Here is a 26,738-nt window from a genome sequence, read left to right as displayed (position 1 = left end):
ACAATTTCTATTTGAATTGCTTTTATAGCAAGCGAATCATGTTTGATATACTATGTTTTAATATATTCAATATAAAGCGAGCTCATTAAACGCTTATGAAGAGTTTAAAATGACTTCGAACAGTATACACATAATGAGGAGTTTCTCTTCTAGCTTTTTATTAAGATACGCACTCGACTCCGAGTGCAATCGTAATTAACCGCTTTTCAACGTACCTTCGCATGAAAAATACGAGCGTGCATAAGCAAGTAGGTGAGAGGGACATGTCACGTTTCTTTCGGTGAACCATCTCTCGTTTCTTATAAAAGTCGGATCTGTCGACGATAAGCGAAAAATTGTCAAAGGTTGTTTCTGAATTTCATTATGCAAAGCGATTATTGCGAATAAAACTGACGTCGAATTTGATTAACAAAGTAATCGAGATATTAAAAACGCGATTTCTTCAGTATTTGCATGAGAATTTCTACAATTCATTTTTAATATCTTTTTCTGTTTCTCTGTTTTAAATACATTAAAAATATTTTAGAAAGAAAAAAGTGGGGTACAATATGCATTCTGAAATTCCAATAGAGAAGTCTTTTTCTGCTTTTTAAGCTTTTTTAATTCAACAATTACAACATTTCCTGTAGACACCTCATAACTTTAATTTATCGAAGAAATAAATACTATTAAATCATAGAAAGACAAAAAAACGACTTCGATATCGCTTACCGATACAGTCAATCCTGAAGAACGAAGAGCTGTCGAAAGCAGGTTTGGAATTTCATTATGTAAAACGAGCTTTGGCACAGCGGCGCCCGCGATCGTTTATACCGATTGGATTTTAATCCGGAGACAGGAATATCGATTATTTCTTTTACAGCTTCGACGTCGCGAAAAATCTATTTTGTGCACATTTATAAAATAAGGAATTTCATAAATATCTATTCGTGGCCATATTTGTCGACGTTGTCGACGACTCAATGCATATTTGATGTAAAAAATACTTAATCTCTCACGATAGAAAGAAAAAGAAAGACACAAAAAGAAAGATAAAAAAGTAAGATAAATAGGAGTGTCAAGGGTAAACTTTAACGTCATTGACCATAGCTAATTACTCAGTCTGGACGTCGCGAGTCGGAGACACTTCTAGTTGGATTCCAAAGTGCGAGACTATCCAGGAATGCACATTAACGTACGATCGTTCACGCACCAAGGTCGATCGATCGATGCGACGATAACAGTATCATGAGGAGAGACGAGGACCATTCAAGTTCTTGAGGTGTCTTCTCTGTGAAAGTGGTGTGTCTGTCGCGATAAGGAGAACCCTCTCCAAAAGAGGAACGCAACGACCATTCGTGTTGCCATTGAAGGATTTAATCTGAAGGAGATTATCGCTAAGCGGCAAACGATAGCGTCGCTTTTACGATTTAAGCTCATAATATAAAGCCGAGCTTCTCACAACTTATCGACTAAATCTCCCGGATGGGAATCTCGAAGAAGCTGCATAAACCGACGTTAGTAAACGCATCATCTGAAAACGTTGGCGGATAAGATGATGAGAAGGATAATCTTAAAAAGAAAACTTTACCATTTTATTTCAACTTGGAAGAAATTGATCAAAATTATATTTGTTTTATCATTTATACCAATTTATGAGAAACAGTTCATCTGTTATAAAAAACATTTCTTATAAATGTATATATTTAAATACAGTGATAATATCATAGACAAAAGTTCCATATTGAAATAATAATTTTCTAAATTTCTCTTTAAAAATAAAAAATACATATCTTTATATATTTTTTCACAATTCTCATCTGACGTGTTTAATCTTCAAAATTTTACGTTAAAAGAAAAAAAGATCTCACGCTAAATATATTTTTCTTAAAATATGTTCTTTATCTTAAATATCTTTTTGCTTGTATCATTTTTAATTACATTAAAATTTTAATTACTAAGAATTTTTTGTATCTTAATTTTTATTTTTTTCTCATTGCCATTAAATGTAAAATTATTAATGCATGTAAAATTATTAACCGCATTACTAATAAAAATAAAGAAGAGGAAGCTTAAACGCGCCGTTTTGGATTCAACGGTGGGATAACAAGAAAGACGGGGGTTCCGCAGGACTAAATCCATAGCCTCGATAGTAGAAGCACGACGGGACCATTTGCACTTCCGCGAAACGGATTAATCTTGAAGATGCTGTCGAAGGGACCGGTTCACGCTTTCACGACATCAATAGCGTGAATAGGGGAGACCCTGAACCGAGCCGGAAGCGCAAGATGTTACGGCAGATGATGCGAAAGAGTGGTATTATGGCAATTGACGACTTCGTAAAGCGTTATACGATTTACGTCATATTTCTATTTTATTTTGCATGAGATTGCACTTTCTGTTCTGTCATATGGAAGATAAGATTTTTGACAGATGTTTTACAAAAATTTAATACTTTTGTTAGTATTCGTTTAGCGCGATTCTGTATTTTTACAAATTTATATTATATTCTGCAAATTTTCATTATCTCTCTATGTAAATTTTATTAAATTCATAATATTTTATAAAAATAATTTCATTTTAAATATGTTAAACATTGTTTTGAATTCTTTAAACAAATGTTAATGATTAAAAAATATTCTTAAATAAATTTCTAAAAACTGTTTGCTTTCGAGAAGTCTTAAATATAACTGTTTAGAAAATATTTTATAATTTCAGGATTTAGATGATCTTTTGTAGTTACTTTTTATATTAACGATTTTCTGTTTTAAATGTAGAATCGATTAAATTAGACTTCATATATTTTCGTATTCTCTATCTATCTTTCTCTAGAACAAATCATGTGAATATATGAATGTGTGTGATAAATCTATTATCTGGTAACGGTACAGTTAATTTCTTGATACCAGACCTTATTCATTTATCGCGAAGGATCAGATGAAACTTCATACATGGGTTATTGGTATGTCAACGAAAATTTTATTAGTTAAAATAACATCACTATTATAGGTTGCTGACAGAACTAAGATAACCTTTCCAACATAGTATTTCCACGAATGTCGGTATGCTAATCGCGAGAAGAGGCAACGAAGAGCTGAGGAGCGGAATGACTTGAAGAGCTGGCAAGCTCGCTTGCTCGTCTCTCTGAAGCTTCCTTTTAGCGAATATTCGTGATCCAACCAGTTTCGTCTTGCTGGAGGGCGGTGAGAAAATTACATTACGAAAAAGTAGAAACGAAAGAAAATTACGATTACACGTACTTTTTCAATGCAAAACGTGAAAAGCTGCTATCTTACATATAAAAGTGTTACGCTTTTCAATAAAATTAGAAATTATAATATTATATGTTAATTAAAACCAAACGAATCTGAAAATTTATAAGATTTAGCGCGATTAAAGAAATAAGTGTTACAACCTAGGATACAAATTTCAAGATTCTACCGCACTGAGAAAAATGTCTGATTAGATTAATTAGAATTCTGGTTAAAAATGGAGATGAACCAAAATTTTTTAATTAAATCTACTAGAATTGTATAAGTTAAGATAATTGGAATTCTGATTGATAAATCTAAATCTTTTGATTCATTCAATTTTAACCAGACATTTTTTTCAATACAAGTACTCTATTTTCTAGGTGAGAATTCTTTACAAGGAAAAACACTAGTTGAGAGTAGAAATATTTAGAAAATAATAGTATACAAAAAGTATTTGCAAAATTAACTCAACTGTTACATTATAACAGTTCATTAGTCATAACGTTTCAAATGCAACAAGTGTGTGTATATGAGTGTAGATAATTTTAAATTCAAACAAAAAGGTATTGATAAATAGCAGGAAGAAACGTGAACGAATGTTGGTGTGGAATAGTCAGAACGACTGACCGCCGGACATTACTGTGTATGCCTTGGCTCGTTACAACAAGTGGAACCATTAGAGATCGCGCAGTGCGATTTCTCTGAAGCGGAGTGGTTGTACAACCTACGGCGTGGAAGACGATAGTTCAAGTTAATAGTTTCCAAAATCGAGCCACGCTGCCATGTACGGCGTGTCGCGCCTGACATATGAGTAAAATGTAAAATGACCATGATTTACGAGCCTCGCACATTTTCTTCTATCTCTATGGGTGTCTCGGAGTCATGTTTATATTAGCTGGCAATAAGTGACACGCTGGTATGCTCGCTCATTTCGCAGGCGTAAACGTGAATTACGGTGCTTCGTCGTGCTTCCTGAGCGCGCGCCGTCGCGTCGTACTGATCATTCGCGCACTGACCTTTCGAGAACACATATGAATACCGGCCCTCCTAGATACTATCGTACACGATACTAGTCGTACACGCACCAGGAACGAGCCCGATTCTGAGTCCCAAGACTAGTTGTACGAGAGAGAGAGAGAGAGAGAGAGAGTCACGTACGAATAATTAAAGATGGCTATTCGGTGCACTGTTCAGTTTTAATTTTTGCGATATTGTTCTACTGTAGAATACGTCGTTCGATTTTCAGTTTTCAGAAGAAATATTCAAAAATATCAAATAATCCTGCAATAGCAAAATGCAATTCAGAATAAATAAACTAGAGATCCTCAAGTAAGAGATTAGACACTGTTTATTGTTTAGACAACTTCTGATTGGTCCACCATATTTTTCAAGACATTTAAGATAGAACGAGATGGATGCATAAGAATGAGATACATGGATATCTTGAAAAAGTATAGTGATTCAAATGGTGTCTAATCTCTTACTTGAGAATCTCTGGAATGAACTACTGGAGATATATATGGGATTTTCATATACTATAAGAAACAATAGAGCAAATCTAAATAATCGTTTAAGAGATTAAAATAAAAGTTATTACATGAACATTTTTTTCTACACTTCCCATAATAAAAATTGTTACGACAAATTTATCAATAAAAGCCACAATCTTATGGCAGTATAAAATAATTAGCAGCAACTAATGAACAAGAGCACAATTTAAGTTGACAAGCAATTCTGAATAGACGTTGCTCTTAATCCTGGATTTAATTCCATGTGAAAACGGCACAACCGGCTCGGCTTACCGCTAGCGCGATAATCCGATAAGTCCCGTTTCCGATTCTGGCGATCAGGTTAACATAGAATTCATTAGAATAGCAACGTGCCTCCGTAGAATAGTTGTCTAAAGATAGGGGAAGATCTATTGTACACGAGCATCATAGTCGTTTTCATCTCCCTTCGCTTAATGGATTTAACCGCGGCCATGCACGCGCAGTGTCTTTTCCAGCTTAGATCTCACCAATAAACGAAAGATAGGAAACAAACGAAATGGTTTCTTAGCGTTAATATAATCTGAAGAAACATGCCAAGAGATGGCAGATGAGATACGAGACACTTGCGTGCCAGCAGTGAAGGGTCGCTAAGGGAAATCATAGTTATTATCATTGGTGCAAGTTCTACATACTGAATGTCTCACAACAAGCTTATTTTCATGTAACTCTTTTTCCTACAATTCTAACAATTTTGTAATTTGAGATGTTCCATTCCAAGTTAGAAAAAATAGAATAAATTGCTTTTATAAATTAGGGAAAGTGCAGTTTCAAGAAAATAATATACAAATATTATTATTTTCCTTTTCCTATTCTATTTTACTAAAATCGTTATCAAATCCATGTAACATTAGCTTTTTAGATCACGTGTAAGAAGTATCTCTCGGATACTAAGTCTCTTGTGTAATTTGTTACGTAACAAGATAATATGGTACTAAAAAAAGTTAGTTGACGGCCTTATTTAATGAGTACTATATGTTTAATCGTCAACTTTCGAACAACCTTCATCTGATCTTCGCGTGTTTATTCTTAGAATTATGAAGATTGCTGAAGGCTTTTCTTTATATTGAAATCGCAAATCACTGAATGTATTCGCTTTGTTTCATTATACTTAATTATTTTTACATATACATCTAGCTAATTCTTTAGAAGTGTATATATAGCCTTATTTAAATTTGCAGAAACCAAGACTAACAATAATAACAATATAATTTTAAATATAATAACAGACCTAATTAAAATTTGCAATTTGAAATTCTACTATCAACTATATGGACTTTTACTCTTATAAACATTTATTTTAGGCTTATAGTTGTGAAAAAGTACTGAAACCTGAATAATTTTCAAATTCAAAGTTGTTTAATATTATATAATTATATTAATTTACAATAAATATGAATTAGTGACAAAAGTAGAAAAATAGAAGCAGGGCTAACTTTTCGATAAGCTATCTTTGCAATTCGCAATGCTGTTGCAATAATGGTGACGATCGATTTTAATGATCTCCACGAATCCTAATTCGAATGATTTCCACGCGGTATCGTGACGCGAGATTGCCGCTTTCATCTCCGACGTCTGGCGTCTCGCGGCGAGAGTTGCATAACGAATTTATAGGTAACGAAAGGGCCCGTAACGAGGGAACAAACGACTCCTTGTCTCCGGAGACAAGTCGCACGAATACGAAACAACCGTTACAGCGATTTAGGTGTCGAAAGTCGAACGTCGGTTTCAACGTCGACCGGAGACAGCCGGTCGGAGACGACGGCAATTTATATCCCCGGCGGCGGTCGTCGTAACAAGAAACGTAGTAATCCTTGAACTACGCCGCTGCACCGTGATGCCTCTAATCACTGTTTATGACATTTCTAATGACAGCGCCGCGTGACCAATAAACCGTGTCGTGACCTCCCGTGACACACGTCCACGGAATTGTAATCTGCACCGTCGATCGAACTGGCTCGCGCACGTTCGCGGTTGATTAAGCCATTCGTCGCGCAATCCAAGTTAAATGGTGCTAAAATCTGATTGATAACGGACCGATTAATCACTTATTAAGACAATTCTTCAAGGTTTTTACAATATATTACTGTTTTTTTTTATGATGTTTCTTTATGAATTACATGGAAAATTATTCTTTTTCATAACTCTCGTAAACAAGCTGAAAAATGTTTTTATTCCATCTAGCTCAATTTAAATAAATGACAGTAATATTCTGTCATTTATATAACTATTAAAAATTGTTATCTCATTCAGTGTCTTAAAAAAACCGATATAATACCTATATTATTGTCACGTTGAGCTCACTTCGGTAGTGAATAGTGAAATAAGATACAAGAATGCTGTCGGCATCGGTCTGTACGAAATATTGGCGAGTCTAATTTATGTCAAACGCTAATCACGAAGATATGTGCACCCATAGCAATAAAATTTTTATTGGGCGATTGTATTTTGATTGTGCGCCATGAATCTAAGCAGTGGGCTCAAGAGCTCGCTCAAGAACGATCGAACAACAATTCACGTCAATGTGTGAGCCGTCGACGATTGAGAATTATGTGAATCGCGTTCCCCATTAATTTTCGTGGACCGTCTCGCGAAACAGATGGTAATTTATGCCGGGAATGGACACATTTAAACGAGACGTTGTCTCGTACATCACATGCGATACAATTAGCTCTTGACGAGAGAGTTGCGAAAGAAGATAAGGATCAACTTTGTCCCATGGCTACTCATCAGTTCTAGAAAACAGTGAGACGTCAGTCTCGTTCAATTATTACCTCGACTTTAGTAGGCTTAAGATAATTAGAATCTATTTATTGCATCATGAATAATGATTCTGTTATAAAATGAACAGATCGTGATATTTATGAAAACGATTAATGTACCTTATTCTCGTCAAAATAATTATACAATAAAAAAAACCTATGCTACATATTTAAATTAAATTGTTATAAATAGGAAGAAACATACAGCCACATACGCAAGATATTTTTTGCCAAAGTTATATGTATATTTAAAATTAAAAATTGTAATAATAATTTTTTATTTTAAATATATGACTTTGGCAAAAAATATCTTGCGTATGTGACTGTATGCTTCTATTTATGTTTTATGTTATTGGGCCACCTCTAATAACTATTGTTAAATTTTAAATTGTTATTTCAATAAACTTTATTTTTTCCCTGAAAATGTTTTTTCGAAAATACTTTTAATTCACTGATGTACTTTTTAATCATCATGTATATCGTATGTTAAATAATGAGATTAATTTTACACACATAGCTGCTAATTTTAGCCCTTCGTGTGCGACATAAGTTTTTCATTACCCTGTGTTATCAACACGATACAATTTACGAGAAAGATTCATAACTGCAGTTGATTACGCACGGTTGTCGTAAATCAGTCGAGTTATTATTTTACGATGAGCGCAATTTTGTTGTGATTATTGGTAGTAAATTTCGCTGGCGACGCACGACTCTCTTGAGAGACGGAATGTTAATGCTTGTATAATTATGATAACTTGTACCATGATTCTATGTTTCCCTTTTATCTTCACAAGTTATTTGCATTTTATGATTTACAAAAAAAAACGCGCAGATATCATTCTTGTAATATTCAAGTAACACCTGTTCAAAATGTAACAATAAATCAATTTTATTTATTACTTCCTTTTTGTTCTGTAATTTTCAAGATTAATTGATGTATTATACTTAATAATATAACTACACCAGCAATAGCGTCGTCCTCAATTTTCGATGAGTCTTCAATATAAATTAAAGAGAAATTAACGACCTTCATATTAAACAAAAGAGTATTCGAAGAGATAATTGTTATTCATTCCTGTACCTATGCAAATTATTTGGTATAACTAAACGTGTGGTCGCTTGAATATTTCTTAGCTTTTCTCTTCAGCTTAAAAAATATTTTCTTCATCAAACCTCAAAGGAGGCTTATAAGCTTTCTCTAAAGTATGCTTTGATAGCGTCGAGGCATGCTTGATTGATTTTATAAATCCTCCGGAATGACCAATGAAGATTCTCTTCGTTCTACGTGTAGCAATCGCGAAGGGCTCTTTAATATCTCGCACACTCATGCCTTACGTAAGATTAGGGCGCATAAAATTAGGATAAGAATGGAATGCATTCATCTCGCAGTCCCCTTCTATCATTTATGATACATCATATAATACATCATATATCCCTCTTTAATCAAATTAATTTTAAATGAGATTTTTTAAATATTTTAAATATTTTAAATTTAGTTTTTCTAAAAAAAATTTCAAGGCATATCTTTTGCACAACTTTTCCATTTCTAATATTCTTATAATCAATTCTCGAATTAAAATTCTCATAATTTAATTCAAATCTGAGAAAAGGATAAGATTTCATTGTCTATTTATATCTCTGAAATTCAATTTGTGAAATATTTTTTGTTTTCAGTTATTTATAATTAGAAATCTATTGATATCTCGATAGTTTTGTTACAGAAAAATTTTAAATTAATTACGAAATTGTAATTAAAAAAATCCTATCTATAAAAGTAGGACCACTGTGTGACATTAAAATATCTGAGATATCTGTGATTATTAGTTATATATTTAATGAGAGATATTTCTTGGTTGAACGTTTCTGGACACTTTATTATCTAAGATAAGTTTTCTACTTGAATCAGGTTAAAACTCAAATATTCCTAAACATAGTTTCGATAATATTTTAATCTTAAATTATTTAAAAATTAAACGTGAATTCGAGAAATCAGTTCTTTAATTTCTATAATTAATCTCAAAAATTTTGGTTTATTTTCAATTTACCGATAATCGCGAGAACTTCCACCACATTAGTATACTCCTCGTGTCTTGCTCGTGGGAATGAAGCGCTTTTATCCCACGTAAGATCTTCCGTTTATCGAGATGCAGTCAATGGCGAAGGTCCTTTTATAGGCGCCATGTAAAGTCCGCGCTTTATCTTAATTTCAGGTAGCGGATCGTCACGCCTGTTTGGCTATCTCCATCATTTTCCGGGTCGCCTATCTACGCTGTTTCTTAATAGAATCAGCGTATCTCAAAAGTGCGGTACAGCATAACGAGATAGCAGACGACAGTAAATTCGAACACCATGCACTAATATCAGCGGATTGACGCAAGTGGATTTGACGCGATCAACTTGATTAAAGCTCTCTTTCATCCGATTTTTAGTTATGCTCCTCTCTCTTTGACATAAAATTTTCAATTAATTAATCATACCATTTATACCACGTGTCGCTAAATTACCACGCTTTTTCCAATTGTCACGGAAGGAACGATTTTATTAAAATATCTAAAAGTTTAGCTAGATATAGATTTGAAAATAATATTGTTGAACATTAAAATAATTACGTAGGAAACTCGAGCATGATGAACAAAGCTGGAAAAAGTTTTAATATTCTAGCAATCAATTAGTGTCCCGCATAATTATTTTAATAGTCCATCAAAATTATTTTTCAAAGCTATATGCTAAATTTTTAGATACTTCAGCAAAATTATACTTCAGCAAAATTATACTATTGTACTTCAGCAAAATTATACTTTCCATGCAGAAGCTAAAAGAGGATAGTATTCGATGTTTCAAGATAAATAACAAAATTAATTCTGAATGGTTTCTATATAACAAAAATAATATACATATAATGAAATGAAAAAGCAATATATATTATCCTTATTAGTTTTCAATTTTCTCAAAAATTTTGGTTTAATAAAGTTACGCTTGTTTTCTATTAATTAAATAGCTCGTTTTTTGTATTACAGCGTGTGACTGCCATCCGATCGGAGCTTCTGGAAAGACCTGTAACCAGAGCAGCGGCCAGTGTCCCTGTAAAGACGGCGTAACCGGTATTACTTGCAACAGATGCGCCAGGGGCTACCAACAGAGCAGATCGCATATTGCGCCTTGCATCAGTAAGTACACGCCCACGCGTGCGTTCACTGTGCTTGATACCCGGTTTCATTGCCGCGTTTATCTTTTATTTCGATTTCGTTTCCGTCGACGCTCGTCACCCCCCTCGAGCCAATCTCGTTTTGTGCGAGCTACGCCAAGCATGTCGCGATACAACGAAAAAGATAGTATTCCGACTACAGAGAATAAGAGAAATTGTGTACCTTTTCATAAGATGATGTTATGATATCGTTTGAATAAATTTTAAGAAACTAGTCAGTCAAAAAAAATGAAAGAGAAAGCGGATTTCTTGCAGTTACATTTCTTGAGAATGCCTGAACTCTTTCGCAGTTTTTTCAGAAATAATTAAAGTAGATTCAGAACGCTAAAATTACAGAGAATTTAATATGAATTAAAATATGAATTATAAATTCAAAATAAAAGAAAAAGTATCGCAAAACCTCTTTCTGTCAATGCGATTTATCGTTATCGATATATTCGCGTGCACACTACGATACAAAGACGCGCAATGTTGTATGACCAGAAAGAGAATGCAAAAAGTCTCTCACCAAGCTGATTTCACGTTTAAAAGATCTGCTACCAGGGTGGCGAGAAGGTCGAGCAAAAAAAAAACACCGGAGCTGCTCGACCACACTCGTACTGCTCTCGAGAATGATCGATCGATCGATCGGGAGGAACACGCGATGATCTCGACACTGGATCTCCTCGCGCTTGTCCAATTAGGCGAAATTTGCGAAAACGTGTGTGCGACCATCGGATCGGGACCTATCCTATGCTTCCGCCGCCACGGACGGCTTTTAGTTTCAAATCGAGTTTCAATCAAGAACGAGTGTTCGTGTCACGAAAGATTACATCGTTACCCGCCTCCGAGTATCACGAAGACACAATGCTTGTATTTTACCATGCAAAAAGGCTTATAGGCAGCGTAATAAATATAGGACGAGCGAAAATGTCGTACGGTTGTTTGTGCTTCGAGCAATGCACTCAGATTTCATGATGCACGTTATACTTCAGATCAAATATATCACAAATATAAAATAACGAACATTTATATTTTTAAATATATTAAAAACGCCGCCGAAGAAGATAACGTCTTTGAGATTTTAATGATTATTAATGATTTATTTCCGAGAAGATCAGAAAATATTTTTCGCAATTTCTGTATAAGAGAGAAACAATTATCGATTCGAGCGAGTTCTTAGCATGAACATCTGCAGGATTAACTCAGCCTTCCATCCAGACTCGTTCCTCTCATTTACCTCGTATTCTTGCAGAGATACCTAGGGTCGTGCAGACGCAGGGTACGGCTGGTGAAGAGAGCGGCGAGCATGAGGACGATGACGACGAGCGCGGATACGATGGACGAGCTGGTAAGTAAGTGCAAAGTAAACTCGAAGGTGCGTATATACATTGAGCAAATGAACAACGAACAGTGAACGCGAATTTTTAGACATTCGTATTCATTTGTTCACGCTATCTCGCTCGAATTAACGCCGTGCCTTTGGCTACATTTGGATTTTGGCGTATTGGTTATAATTAAATAGTTATAATATTTAAAAAGTAATGGCGATCGACAGTTGTATTCCACTTTACGAAGTCAAATGTAATTAAACTCGTACTCTCTAAAAGTGAATCAGTATATTATTACTGATTTCAGTGCTACACTAACTGTAATCATCAACGAATATTTACTGTTTTTCAGTAATAATACACTGATTCATTTTTAGAAGTTATGGTTTCAAGTTTCAACCATACAGATTGAATCTGCAGAAAATCATAACCTCTAAAAGTGAATCAGTGTATTATTATTGAAAAACAGTAAATATTCGCTAATGATTACATCAGTTGTTTCTCGCTTTGATAAAGTGGACTGCAATGTTCATGAAACATTAACATTTAACGATATATCAAAAATACATATGAAGATAATTTGTAAACCACGTAACTTCTTTGAACAAAATACCCGTACAAAGTATCAATTGTAATTATTAATTAATAAAAATTACTAATGAATTAATTATATCCCACAGAGTAAAAGCTATATAATCAAAAATATTTTTTAAACAAATTGCAAATGTTTTGCAAATATTTCTATTAAATATTGTAACTATTAACTTAGAAAAAACGCATATATATATTAAAACTTCTAACGTCTATTATGCACATATCTTATTTTAACTACAAATCCATTTTTGGTTCGTTATATGTTTGTTCAGTATATACGCACTTCCATGCGAGACTATGTATAGTTTGCTTGTTTGCGTTTAACTATCCTATGGTCGAACTACTTGACATTCCGAGTGTTGTGGTACGACGCGTCGAACACTATACTAGTGACACACTGAGCGACGTAAAAATTACTGGTGAATGATGGAACGTAAGAAGATAAAATAGATGAGTGGGAAAGACAGAAGAGACAGAAGGGAGAATAACATCTCGAATCTCAAGAGGAGAGCGATGTTAACGTAGGTCGGTATTCTAATGTCACGTATTCAGCACTAATGTCCCTGTCCGATTCTGAGTTACATTTGTCTTGTACGATGATTTAATATAAACGTGAGATGAAAGTCAAGCAGCTGCATTTAGCGCTGGTAAACATAAGATAAATACGAGCATAATAATCTCCCAAGTAATTTTGTAACAGTCACGAGTCCATTGATATTAAAATGACATTGAAAAAACGCTATTTCGTGGAAATTAGAAATAAAAGAAAGCATTACAATATCAAGACTTTTTAAAATCAATTCGCGTAAATTTTTCAAAATAAATACGAAAGAAAAATTTATTTTGCATATTAATTTGAAATTATTATAAATAATTAATAAATCGTGAATTTGTTATGCTTTAAAATCTGCGCTGCTAATGAACTCTTTAAATATAATCCACGTTCTTTTTGCATTAATATTTTATATTTGTATCATTTGCACGGTTTTAAGAATTAAATATTACTTCATGAAAACGTGAAAGAACTGAGCAAATACATATTATACAAAATTCTACGATATTTTATTCTGTATTATCAAAAATATCTGCAAAATATAAGTAAAAAAATGTTATCGATAAGAAAATGAATATCTTTCTACTAAATTTTAAGATTAACTTTTCAAGAAGCATTAATATCGAAACTGTAATATGTTAAAGAAAAAGAAGAATTTCTACTTTGTAACTTTATACAGTAATAAAAATCATCACTTCCTAAGAAATTATCACTAAAAAAGTTGGGAATTTGTTCGTGAAATTTGAATTTGTAATGAGAAACTGCTGAACTTTTGACACGTATTGCGTACACAACTAAATAAACTTTGGTACGGATCTGAGTCTGTGCGATCACATTATTATTTCCGCAAATTTAACGAGGATCGGGATGGAAGGAAGTCGATCTGGATACGAGCTTCGTCGTCACGTGGTAGAACGGAATGCAGGCGCTATATTAATTTAAGCAGACAGAGCAGATAGAGCTGGTGAGCGAGCGAGAAGGAGAAAGAGGGTTGGAACGTCTAGCCGCTCGGTCGCAGCCTCTCAGCCACCCCTAATGGCTTAATTAAAACTACCCTCGCTTGCGGCTCGCCCGTTTACTCCGGCATTTTCACTCGCGTAGACGATGCGCGATTTTCACAGCGAGCTCTTAGCCGTGCTCGGGCAAGTGAGCGAATCCCCTATTCGAGACGTCGATGCATCTCGATAAATTTAAGTTTTAGATGCCGATATTTTCTCAATTGAGGTCATATATTATAGAAGAAGTAAAAGACAAAATCTGACAGAATTCAGTTCTAATTAAATTTGATAGATGGTACGCATTTCATTCAAGCTTCAAATTAATATGTACATATTCCCAATGCAAATTTGTAATTTTTTAAATAAAAAAAAAACAGTTTAATTTGTATATGCCTAAAAATATTATGCTTCAGATACCTTATAGATATTTTTTATACAGTTAAAAATAGAACTTGGCAAAATAAAAAATTTATTATAAGCAATAAATTCTGTTTAAATATTATGAGTCTATACGTTGATTGGAATAAATGTTTAAAAAATATTAAAACGCGGTACATAGAAGGATTAAACATTAGATGCCGCCGATGTACACTAATGTAGTTACTGTCCTAGAACTTTAACAAGAAAGCTTTATCTCCTAATTTAGTGTCGTCCCCAACGACCCTGTCTTAAGGATGTTACAGAGAATAGCTTCTGATTTTATGTAGAAAAATGGTTCTCTCTTTCCTACGTTTAAAACTGTTTTAATCTGTATGCAAATTGGTTTCTTATGTCACTGATTATTCTAAAATAAAAATATATAGAATTTGTAATAGTACCACTTAATGTACTTGATTAAAATATAAAAAATTATTTAGTATAATATACAATGAGCTTTTGTATGATTCAGTTGTTCTAGATTATTTTCTAATTAGCACAAAATATATTTATTTATAATTTTATAAATATCACTTATATAAATTTCTTTTATATTTCTCTTATATATATTTATTTTTATATTTTATAATTATTAAATTTGTCCTTCAACAAAATATTTCAGTACTGCATCTACTTTAGTATCACGTTTATATTGATATCGCGTACATCGCAACAGAAATCAGGGTAAACAGACTTTCACTCGGCAGCGCCGTTATAATAATCAGATAAGATGTTGATTTGAAACTTGTAAAACTGTACTGACAATACGTCTCGCGTTCACGACGGATGGAGCGATTTTTTCAGGTTGAAAACTGACGGCATGAAAAGCGAGAGGCTCTCGTAGTTGTCGTCCCTCTCGAGTTCTCTCGTTGCATCGAATGCACGCGTTTCTACCCACGCGTGCTCCATATGCAGAGCGCAGATTACGTCTCGACGCTCCCTGCATTTTGAACGCGAGTGAAATATCGACGCGCGAAGAGGAGTATCGTGATCGAGTTTGCACCTGGGACCAAATACACCCTACGGGTGATATGATACTAATTATCAGATATTGCGATCGCCAAAGAAATGATTCTGGTTTAACTAATTTTGTTTTGCAATCATTGAACTGAAGATAAAAGTATTTAATACAATTGAGAGATTATAAGACGACAACTTGTCTTTTCATCACGAAGAAATTTTTTGAGAGTAGTACTGCTATATATACACTGAGAAAAAAATTAGTCAATTTTAATAAATATTTAGTTCAGTACTACAACTAAATATTTACTTACAGTAAATAAATATTTGTTTAGTAAAAAAAATTATTATTAAATCAAATTAACATTTCTTGTATCAAATAAATGTATCTTTATATTTAATAAATATTTAGTTGGCATGTATTCAACTAAATATTTATTAAAATTGACTATATTTTTTTTCAGTGTATATAAACTTATCCTACTTCTAAGTTTAAAGGTTACAAACAGTGGTTGCCAAAAGTATTTTAATATATTTACCAGTATTTAAAATATTGTGTTCTTAATCCCCAGATAGCGTTTATGTTGCATAAGATATCTAAAACATGTCTGAAAGATGTCTAAAAGACGTTTAAAAGACGTCTTTTAGATATCTTATGCAACATGCATGTTATCTGGGTAAGTTGATTGTATACAGTAAAAATTTTATTAACTTATAATATAAATTGAGAAACAAATTGACAAAAATTATCATAAAATTACATATGTTAGCGGAAACTATTGGCCACTGTATAGATAAGACAACTTAAAAAAAATATTCATCATAATTCGCAAAAATTTTTGTTTCTACATTTTATTTTGCGATAAAATACTTCGATGTGCTTACTTTCCCAATTCTAAAATATTCAAAATTCTTGTGAACCAACGTTTACATTGGGACGGAATAATCGTGATTGGATTAAATTTTGTTCCCATTTAATTTTTGCTATGAGACGCGTAGAAATTTTGCCGCCTACATGACGCACATAATTTTGCTTGTAGATTACGCGGCGACGTTACCTACTCCACTCGTACAGAAGTGAAATATCGACGCAAGTAGTATCGTAATCGAATTTACACCTGGCGAGTGTCGCGTCGAGTGGCACTGTCGCTGTAAATTCTTGTGGGGAAACTGCCGCAGGTACGACCTGCGTAAATTATCTACCGTAATAGGCCTCCTGGAAATACTCTTCTTGCAGTTGCCCCTCCTTCCCCACGAAATCACGATCACGGCCTCAGCATCTCGATAATGTCGCGATAAGTCGCCGCTAGTCAACGTTCTTATATAGCGTGGATCTCGGACATAGATAACGTAAGGATAGATAACTAAGAAAATAATAGCTATTTTAATGAAGAAATTTTGATATTTACATACGTAGATATTTGATATCGCAAATTAACATAATTAACTCATGTGTCTTAAATTTCTCAACTCACATCTTTCAATTTATTAATATATTTGTTGTTAATAAATATTATATTATATTATTTTATAAATGTAATAAATATTATGTTTTCAATTTATTACAACAATTGAAGTAAAATTTACATTTTGATAAAAATGTAGTATTCTACTCAATTGTTAAAATATTTTATGTAAAAAGTAAAAAGAAGATATTACGGAGAATAATTTGGGAACGGGTTTTCATTAAAGAAAAATGGAGCTTTTCACGTTTTCCTGACAGTTGAAGGAATTCGTGAGTCTAGGATGCCTTGTGTAACAAGCTGATTTTAGATTAAATCGCGTTGGTTAACGGAATGTTAAAAAACACCGAACCGGTATTAACCGACTTACTTACGTTTATATCCATTTGTATCTCAAAGAAACGAACGTTCAAGATTAAGTCGATTCTTGATTTTCGCGTCGTCGAAATTTCATTAGGACGAAGTCTGCTGATCATGCTTCATGCTCGCTCTCGTCGCGTGCAGGTTTTTAGACTTCATTACAAGTTTCATTCTCGCGTATTTCTTCTCTCGTTACTTTGCCCAACGGCAAAGCGAGATTGACTTATCTTTTTATTGTTCAATTCCTACTACTTTAACTTCATAATTTAATGCACTTCGATCTATATAACTATCTTATATTATTTGTATAAGCAGGTATATGCCATTACGATATATATATCTTATATTATATTATCGTACTATCGCAGCAAAGCGGAAAGAGAGTATATAAAGAGAGATAAGACAATATCAGAAAGCATCAAAACTTATGCCAAATGAAACTCTTGCTTGATATCCGAAAAAATAGCATTATAATGATCGTAAATGTATTGTAATATACATATATGGTAATATGTATATGGATGTACATTTAAATTTAGGGATTTAAAATATCGTATAAACTTATAAACATCATATGGACGTTATTTAATCGTTATAAATCGTTATTTTGATTGCAAATAATTTAATTATAGGTATTTCAAATGCAATCGGCGCGAATACTGTATTCATATTATCGAGTTGAATTTATTATTGCAATGTTGACAGTTGCAATTCATTACGTTTACATTTTTATTATTGTGGAATAAAACAAAATCATTATTTTTTAGTAAAAACACGCATAGAATTAATTTTCTGAAATAAATGTCATGTTCTATAGAACATGTAACTTTTCACTAGAACGCTATTTGAATATCTTCTATTCATATCTTAATCGACTTCTTCATTCCTTTAATACCGAAGGCTAGAAAATCAACTCAAGAAGGAGAAGAGTTACATTTAATGAATCGATGCAGATAGAAAAAAAATCATGTATATATATTGATAAAAAATTCTCAATTGCATTTTACAATAAGCCATTATCTAAGCTTTAGGTCTCAAGCTGTGAGAAATTGAGAAGTTAATCACAGTCGAATGTAAGAAGAATAATCGACTACGATTCATCAGTTTCTTACGGTTTAAAACTTGAAGCTTAGGTAATGGCTTATTGTAAAAATATAAAAAACCTATTAACAAATAACATTTTTGCCAACGATAGTCGGCAGCGAACGGATTATATGTGTGTTTCAGGCTTAACGTCTACATATTATTATAACATAAGGCGAGTACCGTCGAGAAGATCCACTTGACGCGATCCACCCACGCGGGCTGCAAATCGCGCGGCCCTTTTTTTTTCCTTCCGCTGCCGCGGGGATGGACCCGCGCGATCTCACGTGTCCGCCCCCGCCGTTATTCATAAGCAGCGCGGTAATTACGACGAACTGGTAGCCCTCGGCTACCTTACCCCTGTCGAAGGCGGCCCACTCCCCTCAGTTCGCGTATCATCGCGCGGTAACGTAAGCGCGCATATCCGGCGTATGCATTCCGCGTCACGGATCGTATCTATATGTTAATGCCCCGCCACACAACCGAACGCACGTCGTAATTCTCGCGTAGTGCAGCGCAATGCACCGCATCGCACCCACGCGTGTGTTCATCGCGTGCCTCGGGAGCCTCGCGAAAAGTACGCGAGTCGATTCGGTTTTGACGTACGATACCGATGGTCGGAGACGATTGGTCGTTCCGCGGTCTCTGATAAAATTAATTAAAGATAAAAAAAATCATTTAGAGACTCGTATTTATAATTATAATTTGCGTTCGTAATTATACGAATCATGTATCGAATATCGAGAGAGATATTCGAAATAAAGTATCATCCTGAAACATAAACTGTCTATATTTTGATTAGAGAGGAATCTGAAAGTATACTAACAATAAGCCGATTGTGAGAAATGGAAAGATTATTCCCGATGTTGTATTAAATTAAAATATACGACTGTGGAACACGCCGCAATATTAAGCTGGAATCATATGATGCATCATTTTTTCAATGATAAACATGCATGTCGGTTTTGATACCTGAACGTATTCTAGAGGTGCAATCCGCTTAACGCTGCAAATGCTTTGAAGCATGCTTTGTTTGTCAATTCATAAAATTTTTTCTTTTGATTGATCAACCAAGTATTTACAGCGTTAAGTAGATCGTAGAACATGTTCATGCATGTTCATGCATCATAGCAGCATGCTTGCTTATCATTCAAGAGATTGCATCACGTGATTTCAGCTTTAGATACACGCAATGAGATATAAATTGTGTTTATAAATCGTTATTAATAAATCTTTATTTCAAGCACAATTTTTATAAAGATATATTAGGTGTTAAACTTAATTCCTGCCGTTTTTCGTCTCCAAAATTGATTTATTTCGAAGGGAAATACCTTAATCAAAGTATTATTAATAAAATATTATTAATTAGTAATAAAGTAGAAAATAGAGGAAATTACTTTGATTAAGGTATTCATTCATCTTCCCTTCGAAACAAATCAATTTTGGAGACGAAAAACGGCAGGAATTAAGTTTAACACCTAATATTAATAAAATATAATTTACATACCCCATGATTATTCCGCGTCTTTGTGTCCTAAGCCTCCTCCTTATGGATTCTGTTTTCTTTTCGCACTCGTGCACAGCACAATACTCTCAAAAACATGATCAATTACGATCGTTATATAGAATAATCGTACGGCACTCCCGACGCTAATCGCATGCAGCGCGCACTTTACTATTATCCGTTGCGATGTAATCCCGTCGAATTGCAATCACGAAAATGATGGGAAAAAATACGAGGCTCGATACTGGCAAATCTCGCGAATTTGTCCGATAAAATCTCAGCGAGAATTTTTAACAAATTGCAAATAATGCAAATAACGTCGAATTTATATTAGGCAATTGACATATATCGGAATTGATGTAATTTTAATTTATTAATTAATAAGATATCACAACGATATTCGACTCACAATCACAGCCGTTTCGTTTTTAAATGAAAAATTGGAAAATGATCATTTACAGTTATCCGAAAATGTGCACAATCGAAATTCTCAATCTGCATACGCAATGTATTTTAAACGTGTAAATCCAATTAAATACTATTGTAATCATTCATTCTGTCGATTTGTTAATCACTTATTCTGTCTATTTATATTCTATACCGTGCTCTTAATCAGAAAATAATGAGCAAATCAGCGAAAAATTCAAAGCGCGGCGTGAGATACATTCGTAATGATAAAACATCGTTAGAGAAATAGAAATCGTCCATACGCGATATATGAACGTATATACATATATCAGTACGGTATAATTTAAAATTTCCATCTTGTATTACTATGTAAAATGAATGATTCACGCGGGACACTCTCGTATCGATAAATAGTCAATACGTTTATAATTATTAATCAAGGAAGTCAATTTATCGCGCTTTTTGAATTTGCGATCATGTACACGATGGACAATGCGACGATATACGTAGCGGCACGCGCTGTTGCCTGTCGACTCGAATCTCAATCCAAGAATGATAACGTAGCGCGCGGCAGCCTTATGTATATACCTACGCCGTTCTGTTATCAAAACAAACATCGTAACCGCCCGATAACCGTAACTGTCTCTCGCTACCACGAAATATTTAACGTACACTATGAAATAACTACACCGAATATTCTGCTCTGTATTTTAAATCAATTCCGTTAAATAAGCTATTGTAATATATTCTATTCTTCGTTTCGTGATCTCGTTATCACTGCCAACGATTCCATTCGATTGAGAGAGTAGAATAGAAATATATCGTTATTTAAACCGTAATTTCTACAAATACATTTTCTCGATCAACCGAAACTTGATTTCTTAAATAAACATTAAATGTACTTTTTCGTCTGCAGTCATATTTTTACTTTCTTCGTCTACAATCTGGATCTTTTCGTTCAGTTCAAGTTTTTTTACTGTTCTGAACTTTCAAAAAATGTAGAAAAATTCAGAGTTACTTTTTACATTCTGTTACATTATCAAAGTTTTCTTGATTATTTAAGGAGGGAGATTTTGCCCTCTCTTAATTCAGAGATAAAATTTCGCTTGTGCCGAAAAAGATTCAGAAAACGTATCGAAAAAATTACATTTTAATATCTGTCAATTGTGTAACAATTCAACATTTTTATATCTCTATATGACACTCTTGTGTTTCGCGGGTTAACATTTTTATATCTCGTTTATGATTTGTCAAAATCTTTCGCTGTTTGAGATTTCGAGAGTCATGAATTACAAAGTCGAGTGAATTACAAAGCTTTGTACTTTTATCACATTATTCTTCGTCACAATAAATCCGATTAAGTTTGAGAATGTTCTGCTATTCCGGATTAGTAAGTGATCGTAATTAACCGCGTCTTTACGAGAGTTTTGTTGTGCAACAAACGAATCTAAGAAAAAAAGAAAAAGGAAAAGGCCTAAGAGATATCAGACAATGGCGGAACTATCAATGGGGCAAGTAAATTATTATTGATTTATCATTTCAATTGCAGAAACCGATGTATCTTTATTCGATCCAGTTTTAAACAAGCCATGCAACTTGTCGATGCAAATCACGAACGCGGGCTAGGGATAAAAGAGTGATTATCTTGATAAATTATTCAGTCGAGATTACCATAAACACGCGCGGAAAGCTCTATTTCTATAGGGCGGACAGGTGCGAGATGTCTTTCTATACGTAACTCTTGCCTGATAAATTTGGTCTAATTATTTGGCTTATACGGCGACGTCGATTTGTTACGCAGCTCTGGTTTTAATTCGTCAATGTATTCTTACGCAACTATAAATAACTGATCAGTGCAATCACTCTGGTACGACAAGAAGGCGCTGTGATGCAAATTGCGAACCAATGATGAGATCGAAAGGACGATTATGCTAATAAATTATTCAACCAAATTATCATAAACGCGTTCATACATATTTCACCATTTACGAAACAGTCACCTGTAAATAACTTTTTAAGTGTAGTCAATTAACAAACTTGTGTTAATCATAGATACGTTATTCGAATCCGTTGAGCTTTTTGCTTGATATAATTTTATCATAACCGTAAAATGATGTAAATTATATCCATATAAGACCGATAAAATTAAATAAACGATTATCCTTCTGACAAATCGTTTTCTGGGAATCCACCGTAAACGTGAACACAAAGCATTTGCTATATTTGCTAATTTATCTATCATCAATATCTCATGTTTTAAGGCAATCTTTGTAGCACTTTAACGTAAAAAAAAAAAACAAAATAAATTCTTATAACAGAAAAAGTTTATGATTTTATATGATACATTGCAAAAAGAATTTTATACAAATTGACGCTAACCGACAATCCGACATTATTATTTGTCATTATTTATTTGTAAAACGTAACACTTCGTCAAAGCAATTTCCCATTTTTCCGAATCACGAGAATAGATTGAGGAAAAGTCGATCGTATACTTGAACAGTATATATCATCATCTGCCAAATCGAGGGTACTTTTCTTCGCCCCAACATTCATGATCTACCATCTAACACTCGACTGATATTCACGGGAACAAAGGAAAGTATACGGGCAAAGCGAAGCCGAAAAATCTCGTTTCGCCGTCGAAGAAGTGCCTTCTTGTCGTTGTGCGCGCGATTCTACCCTTAACGGAAGCTCTATGCGCTCTCAGGCACTCGCAATGTATTCGAGTGTTCCAAGAATTTTCTTTCTCTCTGCTTGTGCTGAGATTGTATAGGAAGTCACAGAGTCGGATCAAATCTTATATCTGGGAAATAGAGAGTGGCAAGTCCAAAACGACCAAATGCGAAATATTTAGCGATTCTATATTTAAATAACTATAATACGAAATTGAATCGATGAGAATAAATCTAATTAAGAGAAATATATTTGGTCAAAGCAAATCTTAGTGTTCAAATATTTCGGTCATATTTTTAGATCATTGCATTGAAAATAAATTCTAGCAATTACAGAATGATGGCGATATATCTTCTAATGCGATTATATAAATTCGTTAAAGTCATATAATCAGTTAAATCAGAATAAAAAATTGTTGAAGTACGGATGTATATTATTCTACATACAGTTTCAATTTGATTGAATTTGTTTACTTTTATTTTAAAAGTTATCCACGCGCACGTATAAGTACGAAATTGTAGGTTTCATCTTCAAAATTGATTTTCTTGAAATTACATTCTTTTGCTTCTCAGATACACACTCTTGGACTTTGAAGCAAGTGTCAGGAATAAGATTTCGTGACGCGTTTCCTAATTTGATAATATCGGGTATTATACATTGGCGAATCCGAAGGAGAGACGCTGGTCTGTTATTAAATTAACCTTCGTCAAGACCTGTTATTAAATTAAGCTTCCAGCGATCGCGTACGTGTACTGTAGTTAATAGCAGATAATTTTACGTTCAATGTAAGCTGAATGAAAGCAAGTGCTTTGTTTTCTTACTCAAAAATGTACACTTTGCACATTGCAACATACTTATATATTATCATTGCGAAAAGTGTTAAATCATATTACTTAATGATACCATACGATGAATTGCGCTTGTTCCTCAATTCGGTATATAATACACATTTTATGATGAATTCTTCGTTCGAGGCTCTTCTTCGAGATAAATTGCTTCACCAGTTTCAGTAATAAAACCGACCCTGGTAAGAAATAAATGTCAGACCATTAAAGCGAATCCACGCGATGTATATCTGCGGCAAAATAATAATAACTCGAGGGCGAACCCTCCTTTCGGGCCTCCCTTGTGCAGAGGGAGAAAAGTACTAGGTGGAGTCGGACATAAGGGATGTAGGAGGCACAACTTCAAAAAGGGAAAGGGAAAGAAAGGAAGAGGGAGAGTCGTCGTCGTCGTCGTCGTCATCGTCGTCATCGTCAAGTACGTGTTCATTTACATACATATACGCGCGTATGTGTTTACGTGTTTCTGGCAGCTTTTTCCACGTGCAAATCGCTCGCGTACAGTACATTTATCAACGACGTCGATCGACCGGAGAAAAAAAAACCGATATAAATGCTGCAAAGGGTTACGGGCGGATGGATAATGACGGCGATTAAAGACTATCCGCGAAACCAGTTCGGTTTATTTCTGCGAATTATCGTAGTGAAGTGAGGAAAGCACCGCCCCGTTAAGCCGCGCGCGGACAAAGTCATCTACTTTGCTCGTGATGTAAATTCCGTGGCCGTGTAATGACTGTCGAAGTACGCGCTTCGTCGATCACTGCGAAGTGATACGTCGAGTCGTAGCGCGACGTCGTAACTTTTTATACATCTTAACATTCGTTTGCACATCCTGATCTACCAGTTGATACATATATAACCGTGTTTATATCCTGTAACTTTATTTAAATGTAGAGTTAAATAGTATCTTGCCTCATTATTCACAGAAGGTATGCGAATTCTCTTTGGAGCAATTTCGCTGAATCGTTTCTGCTGATGTTTCTCAACACGTTTGATTTACCGATTAACGTGATTTGTTGAGGCAAAAGGATCTCGAAGTCGTAGATTTATGCAACTCGTTAATTCAGATAACGAGTATTTCGATTAATTATAATCACTCGGATCTTTATAATCATTGTGTATTTGGATATTTCCCGATGAAAGAATGAAAGTAATAATACATTGCCGTGACTTACATTACGGTTGCTTTTTTTTTTTAGGTCGATTTGTCCTTTCACCGGATTAAAGGACTTATGTTCGACAAAAAGACGGTACAAAGATGGTAAACGGTATCAATACAATAATTTTCGAGCAATATATTACGATAATCGTATGGTACGAATAAACTGCTGGTTTGCAAGACGCATTTAAATGCAATTGGCAGAGTTATGCGAGTTACAACATACTCAAAAATTCGCACAACCATCATTAATAACAAAGTAAGATTTACAAGAGTAATATGCAGGATTACAGTAAAATTTATCGAGTTATAACCTATTTAAGTGAAAGTGCAAAATATAAAAAGGCAATTTATTAAGAAATCGATGTAAAAAAATGCTTAAAAAGGTTTGAAAATATTTTGAAAAATGCGACAATCAAATAATTTAAGTACTTTCTATTTGTTATATACTGCTTTGCTCTCTATATTTAAGCATTTCACTTAAGTTCACCATTATTTCTGAATTTCTAATTTTAAAATATATATCGCAGAGAATATGGTACATGAGATATTCAAACATCCAATTACTCGGATTACGGAAATATTGTATTGTCCAAACATGTTACGTACAATGCTTGTGCCTGAATATACAACTCATAACAATCTATTGTTGCGTGAGATACACAAATATTTGTAATAGTGTTTCATTTTGGTAGGTAATATCTTTCGAAAATACATAATAGATAGTAAGTATTAAATTATTCAGCATTTGAAAGGTCATTTATGTACATCTGTATTATACTCACAGATATCTCAATTTACACTTATTTAATTTTTATATCTATATATTCTAAATAATATAATTCGGAATATAATAAATATATATGGTATGTATAAATATCCAGCTTTTAAATCAGAAATAATGAAGAAATTCATATTCGAAGTGCAATCCATTAATTCATGGTAAAACAAAATCATTTTAGAAAATTTCTTAACGTTAATAATCTCCTAATTTTAACGTTACTTATATAAAAAGTTTAACGTAATATAACCAAAATTTGTATTAAAATATTTTTTACTACTTTTTTATGATTGTTTTAATATGGAACATTGTATTATGTAGATGTACACAAAAGAATTATATTATGTATAAATATATTTTTGTAGAAAATAGCACACTTTCTGAGGATAATAATTTACTATTCTGAGATTGTGTTAATTTTCAAAATATATTTAGAGATAGAGTGCCGTCACAAGGCATCTTGCCGAGTTGAGGATTTTAATGGCATGGCGCGTCGCATTTAAGTATACCTCGACGACTGTACCGCCGCGTAAACGTGTTGCGTGCGCGTATGCGCTCGGATAAACGCCCATCGAGGGTCTTTCCGTTTCGGGAAACATATCCCGAGCACTGTTTGCACACTACATCGGTTCGTTCTCTTTCCCGTTTTCTTCCTTTTCCTCCATAGACGCACCTTAAAGCGGCAATGTGCTTTCCTCTCACCCGACACGTATCGCGTGTATTTATGGACGTATTTGCAAATACTTGCGACGTAAATACGGTCTGCGTGTAATTTAGACGTTGCAATGAGATTCTTTTTGAGAGTTACAACACCAGAATTGGCTACTTTTTTTTGAAAGATTCCGGTTATATCATGGAACTCCTCATACAAAGGACTCCATAC

At 33.8% G+C, this 26,738-nt stretch overlaps 1 protein-coding gene across 1 annotated transcript in view; it reads left to right on the top strand.

The window, feature by feature from the left end:
- LOC108769688 (netrin-1) overlaps positions 1-26,738 on the top strand; it is a 202,793-nt gene that overhangs the window by 144,930 nt on the left and 31,125 nt on the right. Inside the window, exons 3-4 of the mRNA XM_018520809.1 lie at positions 10,560-10,709; positions 11,982-12,077. Of these exons, the coding sequence (XP_018376311.1) occupies positions 10,560-10,709; positions 11,982-12,077 (246 nt within the window). The remainder of the gene's footprint in view (positions 1-10,559; positions 10,710-11,981; positions 12,078-26,738) is intronic.

Source organism: Trachymyrmex cornetzi, unplaced genomic scaffold (genome assembly GCF_001594075.2).
Source record: "Trachymyrmex cornetzi isolate Tcor2-1 unplaced genomic scaffold, Tcor1.1 scaffold122, whole genome shotgun sequence".
NCBI lineage: Eukaryota > Metazoa > Arthropoda > Insecta > Hymenoptera > Formicidae > Trachymyrmex > Trachymyrmex cornetzi.
Note: the sequence above shows the minus strand (reverse complement) of the source record. Positions and strands in the feature narration are given on the sequence as shown.